The 6737-nt window shown below is 45.7% G+C and overlaps 2 protein-coding genes across 2 annotated transcripts in view; both read left to right on the forward strand.

Moving 5' to 3' along the window:
- LOC107097906 (bile salt-activated lipase-like) overlaps nt 1-518 on the forward strand; it is an 11193-nt gene extending 10675 nt beyond the window's left edge. Inside the window, exon 12 of the mRNA XM_015395253.1 lies at nt 379-518. Coding sequence (XP_015250739.1) covers nt 379-472 — 94 coding nt within the window. The 3' untranslated portion in view covers nt 473-518. The remainder of the gene's footprint in view (nt 1-378) is intronic.
- Nucleotides 519-1703: 1185 nt separating this feature from the next.
- Nucleotides 1704-6737, forward strand: part of LOC107097902 (docking protein 2-like) — a 21079-nt gene continuing 16045 nt past the window's right edge. Inside the window, exons 1-4 of the mRNA XM_015395244.1 lie at nt 1704-2381; nt 2448-2585; nt 2888-3055; nt 6554-6662. Coding sequence (XP_015250730.1) covers nt 2322-2381; nt 2448-2585; nt 2888-3055; nt 6554-6662 — 475 coding nt within the window. The 5' untranslated portion in view covers nt 1704-2321. The remainder of the gene's footprint in view (nt 2382-2447; nt 2586-2887; nt 3056-6553; nt 6663-6737) is intronic.

The raw sequence follows: 6737 nt of genomic DNA on the forward strand, positions 1-6737 counted from the left end.
CAGTCTGGATCCGATGGGATCAGTCTGGATCCGATGGGATCAGTCTGGATCCGATGGGATCAGTCTGGATCCGATGGGATCAGTCTGGATCTGATAGGATCAGTCTGGATCTGATGGGATCCGTCCGGATCTGATGGGATCAGTCTGGATCCGATGGGATCAATCTGGATCCGATGGGATCAGTCCGGATCTGATGGGATCAGTCTGGATCTGATGGGATCAGTCTGGATCTGATGGGATTCGTCTGAATCTGATGGGATCAGTCTGGATCCGATGGGATCAGTCCGGATCCGATGGGATCAGTCTGGATCTGACTGGATCAGACCCTGAAACATAATCAGTTTTTTCACCTGTTCCATCTGTGATGTTTCTTCCCAGCTACGACCTTCGATCCTTCTATGTGAACTACTGGACGCAGACTTACAGCCAGCTGCCGGCTGCAGGGAGGATCGAGGAAAAGGAGAGCCTCTGATGGACTTCATCTTCATCCCTGCTGATAAACTGATCTTTTGAATAATAAACGGATGTTAAAGCTTCTGTCTTTGCTGTTTGTGTCTGAGTCTGAGATCATGTTCTGCTTGGAGACGTATTTCAGCAAACTAAGTGATCTCTTAGAAACACCACTGTTCTGAAGAACTTCATCCTGCTCCTCATGCATGCTGGAGAACCCATCTTTGGGATGCGTTAGAGCAGAGGCACCACTTCTGTCTTCATTCGCTACCATGGGTCAGGGTTCATCAACAAACTGGACACTATATATCTATAGATCAGGAACAGGATAGAGTGAGATAGGGTAGATGCAGCAGTGGGCTTTGACTGATGGTCTGAGATGTTCCTCTGAGCTCTGATCTGCCTCTGGTCACACCAGTTCTTTATGCCACCAAGGTGCTGCTGGGTCAGCTGTCAGTGTCCTATGAAGCTCAGCTGCCGCCCGTAGAGCAGAGGACCCGGGGTCAGACCTTCTGCTAATCTGCTGTGGTTTGTATCTCATGGTCTCCTTTGACAGTCTCCAGGACATCATAGAGGATGTAAACTCTGCCCGGTCTACGTTCTCCAGATGCTTCCTCTGTCTGTAGCTCAGGCCGCTCCAGTTAACTGGTCCTGTCCTTTCAAAGCTACAGGTTTGTAATCAGATGACAGACAGGAGGCGCTGCAGCTCCCTCACTGGGAGAGTTGATGATTAATTCAAGGTCAGAGAAACTTAAATGTCAACAAGGAAAGAAGGCATAAAGTTAATCAGCCTGTTATTGTCCACCATGTGGATCCCAGCAGCAGGTAGGAGGAGTTTCACCTTCAGTGATCAGAACATCCGTTCCAGTTTCTGTTTCATTTCTCATTGTTTTCCTCTTATTTATCTTATTGTGCATTTTATCCATGATTGTATTGATTTTTTTAAAGTCCTGCAGCAGATCTAAGGTTAGATTCTCAGAAAAAGGAACTTTAACCCGTTTAACTCCTCCTCAGTTGCAGCGTCACAGCTAAGGGTCCACCTGACAAACCACAGCGCCTTGACTTCCTGTTAAACTGACAGCAGCAGTGGCTTGTTCTCTGTTTTAAATTTACTCATTAAACCCCAAAGTGTTCGTCAGATTTAGACTGGTTACAGGCTTACAGCTCATTTTGTGAAAGAAAATAAATAAGTTAATTTCAGTTTTTGCACAGGCAGCTACTGGAGCTGCACTTCTGCTTTGCATGACCACAAGGGGGCGCTTTGCATCATGCAGTTAAAGTTGCTGCATTTTCAGGATGAACAGCTAATAAAGAATAATCTAAGTTCTGCTTAGAAACAGCCTAATCTGAGGGTTTTGCTGAAAAAGCGTTGAGATAAAAACAGCAGGAGGAAGAAGAAGACGGAAGGAGGAGGTCTAGGCGACCAGTTGGTTCTGCATTAGACGTTGCATCAGAGTGACAGCAGGAAACCACCAACATATGACACCCTCAGTGTCTGTTCCCTTCACTGTGACACCACCAAGCAGAGGGAGCAGAGGCAACCATAGAAGGAGCGGAGGAGAACCAGAACCCTTCAGATCTGGAACCAACAGTGACCTCACACCACTAGGAAAGAGACGGAGGAGAACCAGAGGAGGATTTGGAGGAGGAGAAAAGCACAAGCTTGAGATTGAAGAAGTAGAAGGAGGACGGAACACAGTGGAGGAAGAAGAGACGTCTACCAGGAGGAGGACGCTAATGATACCAGCACCTCCGAGCAGAAGAGCAGGCAGTGAAGGAGCCGAGAAGGAGCTGAAAGAAGCCAGAAGGCAAGGAGACATCAGGAGGGTGGAACAGAGGACGGAGAGGAGAGGGGACGCTGTGGAGACGTGATGGAGGAAGACATCAGAAAGCAGGGCATGCTCTTCCTCCAGCAGCAGCGCTTTGGGAAGGTAAAATCTGAGCAGAACCAACGTTTTCTGGTGGAAAATGTTGGTTCTGATTGTGTGTGTCTGCAGAAGTGGAAGCGGATATGGTGCGTCCTGTACCGGGAAAGCTCCTGCTCCATCTCCAGGATGGAGTTCTTCGAGTGTAAAGATGGAGGCCACTTGGAGAAGAACGATAAAACTCTGCGCAAGCAGCAGGAGAACAAGAAGGTAAGACCCCCTAACCAACCTTCTCCACCTCAGCATTGTGCTGGTGAAGATTCTCTGTCATCAAGGTCATAGTCGTTCCAAAAAAACCAAGCGTCAAAAGCCAAATGACCCCCATTCCAAAGGGGTGGGCCCGTTTGTCCTTTTCAATTTGCTTGTTTTCGTAACAAAAACAAGGCTTTGTTGGGCTGCTGTATAAAACCTGGAACTCTACGCTATCCACTGGAAGTCCACTGGATTGTTTTTTAACTTTTTTGGAACACCTTAGCTTTGTTTCCGTGGCGATAACTCCCTCTGTCCCCCAGGTGATCCGTCTGGCAGACTGCATCCGGGTGACGGAGGTAGACATGGACGGATGTCCCAGAGACACAGGCTCCTTCCTGGTTGAGACCACGGAGAAGATCTTTGTGTTCGCTGCAGACAGACACCAGCTGGAGGACTGGACTCACAAACTGTGTGAGATCGCCTTCCCTGTAGGTACCACCCAGATTCTCCACAACCTCTTTAAACAAGCAATGAAGGCAGGCAAAGAGGTTCTGAGCTCCAGATTGATGGTGCTGGTTCTGTTCAGAAGGTTGTTTAGGTTCTCCCTGCTGAGATGAACCTCAGCTGAACATCAATGTATGGGTCGGGTCATTGGTTAGAGCCAGATCATGGTTCTTCATGGATTCCAGCTGCAACCGGCTGGTTCCAACAGAGGAACCCTGCTTGTTGAGGTCTTTCCTCCAAAAACTCCAGTAACTGTTCTGGATCTGACTTCTCTGATGTCAGGTTGCCATGGTGGAGATGGACCGCAGCCACCTCTTAACCTCCATCCTATCTCTGTCAGGATGTTCCAGGTGGTTCTCCTGCTGGAAGGTGAACCGCCACCTCAGGCTCAGGTCTCCTGTAGCCTCTAACAGGTTTTCCTGGTCCTGGCTTCAGCTCTGTTAATCTTCAATGAACCCTCTCTGGAGGTTCACTTTGGGTACTCCAGCTTCCTCCCACAGTCCAACTGTGGGAGGAAGTGACTCTGATGTCCCCTTGGGTGTGTCCATCTGTGATTGACTGATGACCTGTCCAGGCCAGACCTCCCTTTTCCCTATAGACTGCTGGAGACAGGCAGACCAATGTCCATGACAGACAAGGAGATGGGTGGATGCTCCTTTAACAGCGATGTCTATGGTTGAGGCATGGTTTCCGCATGGGAAGAGCGACAATAGCCTTGAATAAATGCATGTACTAGTTCCTCAGCATCACCCCTGGGCACAATGTTTCTGATCAAAAATAACGGCAAGATTTTAACTTTATTATCAGAGATCAGTTTAATTCCATCCAAATGAAGTGACTGACTAATCAGCTTCTATTTCAGAGACTCTGGTTTAAAGACAGAAAGTTCTTCACCAAACTCTGCTTGGTCATTTATAGCATTGATCTATTCTGCTAAAGTAAACAATCAGCCTGTTTCTAATCTTTCTTAGTGGCTAAAATAATTTCCTGCTGATCTGCTGTCTCACCGTTTCATGTTGATCCGTGGTTCCTCTGCAGTCTTTCAAAACGTGTCTGAAGGACCGTTTCTATGAATTATTACCCAACAAAAGGGTTGAATTTCACTCTGGTCAAAGTCTGGCTCTTAGTTTCAGTTTGGGAAAGACGATGAATAAGATAACAGGTCGGTCCAGGGTCAGTCCACTGCGCCAGTCCACCGGGTCAGTCCGGTTCACCGGGTCAGTCCAGCAGGTCAGTTCAGCGGGTCAGTCCAGTACACCAGGTCATATTTCTTCACCCCACAGCCCAAAGGAAGCTGCCTTTAGTCTTGGCTGCACTGTAAAAAAATGAAAAGTTTGCAGAACTCATCATTTTAAGGCAACACATTTCTGCAAAAGTATGAGTTCAAGACTTAAATTTAATCAAGTCAAGTTTTGAGTTCTTCAAACCTGGAACTCGACGTTACTGTAACTTGCAATCCGGTTAAAGTGGTGGTGACTTTAAAACTAATTATAAATCTTCTGCCTATTGAAAACTCATACTCTCTATGTCCCATGGTGGCTATATTTGTAACCTAAATTATTAGTACCAGAGACGGTTTCAAACTGTTGACCTTGGTGGTGAGCTAATGCCCTGCGCTCTAACCACTAGACCACCCTCTAGCTGTTACAAACCCTGACTACTGGGTTTATAAATGTACAACTAGGAGCTGAAGTAACTTTAAAATGAAAACACAAATAAAGAAGCTTCATATTATTGTGCTCCATAATATTAGTTTGACAGTCTTTTTTAGGAGCTGTTTTTATTTTTAAAACTTAACATCAAATAATTCTCAGGCTCTTAACTCAAAACCCAACTCTTGACGCACTGAAAACTCCCTCCATAATGTTAAAGATTACAACTACCTTTGTTTTCTGAACTGACTTCAGTTATTGTCCCTATATGTAACTCAGATCATGATCCTATATGAGTCCGGAACCAGGACCTGAGTGTATGACCGGATCAGCGGTTCCATGTTTGCTCCTATAAATAGCAGGATACTGACAGACAGCTGATCTTCTTGACTCACATCTTGGTTTCCTCTTTAAAAGAAAACAACAGGAAGCCCAACAGCCAATCAGAGAAGCTCTTTGAATAGTAAAAACTAATAGAACCCAACCAGGATCTGCACAGGCCAGGATTTAGGCTCAGTCTAAACTAAATGACACTTTAATTTAGAATGGAAAGATGGAAACTCTGGACCCAGCTAAAAATGTCAGACATTAATTTTTACTAATTTTAATATTCCTAAAAACTAGACAAACAACAAAGACGTTGAAGGAAATTTTCTACAATTTGTTATAGAAAGACTGAAAAACTTTGGGTTTCAAAAAAACTGTGTTTAGGAAACAAAACCAGAAGACAGTTGGGTCATATTTACAGGAAGAGGCTTTAAGGCCTCTTCCTGTAAATATGACCCAACTCTAAATATGACCCAAAAAGGGAAAGCAAACAGAAAATGAAAAAAAACAACATTTGAACCTCATTACAGTACCAAGAGAGCAGGAGTTAGGATGATAGAACCAACTAAAATGTTTCTGATGCTGGTTTTCAAACCCACATCTCCACACTACCTACAGTACCTGTTCTGGTGTTCGGTTCGGATAACCCAAACTCTTTAGAACCAGTACTGGTGTTTGGTTTTCACAATCTGACCTCCAGCCTTGGTTGATGAGGAGATCTGGGCACAGCAGCTTCTGTTCAGATGGGAGAGTCTAAGTTAGATCAGTTTAAACTTATCCAAGTGTCAGGCTCAGAACAAAAGGACCAATTTTTCAAGACCCAGCGGGTACCACCCAGCGAGTCCCAGACGCTGAAGTCCCGGAGGTCGGAGCACAGGCAGGAAATCAGGACCCAGCAGACGAAGGATGGCAGAACTATCCAGAAGGTGAAGCCAAAGCCGGTGTAGAGGACATGCTCATGAGTCAGAGCCAGGAGATCAGAGATACGAAGAGGTACCAAAGGGAAATCCAGGATGATGTCAGGAATTGGTACCTGGTTCAGTACTTAGGCAGAATCCAGCAGGAGTCTGAAGACAGGTCAGGCAAACAGATCAGAACGTGAACAGGCAGACTCAGTGGTCCAGAGGCTTTGTTCAGGATCAGGCCATCAAAAAACACAAAAGGTATTCGAGAGAACTCTCACCAAAGGCTCCAACAATCTGGCACTGATGACTGGTCTGAAGGCTGCTTAAATAGAAACTGGAGGAGGTGGATCAGATAAACTGCAATGAGAAGTGGGTGGAGCTAGGCAGGTGAATGAAATGAATAATCTGACCTGTCATTAGCGCCAAGATAATGACACCGAGCTTCTAATGAATGAGTGAATAGAAAAAACGTACATTTATTCATGTTTGTTCTGATGAGTTTAACAACGTTACCGTGTTGTGTTATCCAAGTGACTCTCTGATGTTTGTTGATGAACGTATTGCTGTCATGAAATTTGTCTGGTTTATGTTTGAGCAGATGAGCTGGACAGATGGCGGAGCGAAGCGGGGAACCCTACAGAGAGGAAACAGGGTGGATGAAGATGAAGGGATGGAGGACAACTCGCTTTACAGCGGCCGGGAAATAGGTATGGATGGATGGATGGATGGAGGATAGATGGATGGATGGATGGATGGATGGAGGATAGATGGATGGATGGATG

Source organism: Cyprinodon variegatus, unplaced genomic scaffold (assembly GCF_000732505.1).
Source record: "Cyprinodon variegatus isolate N-32 unplaced genomic scaffold, C_variegatus-1.0 Scaffold732, whole genome shotgun sequence".
In the NCBI taxonomy this organism is placed as follows: Eukaryota; Metazoa; Chordata; class Actinopteri; order Cyprinodontiformes; family Cyprinodontidae; genus Cyprinodon; species Cyprinodon variegatus.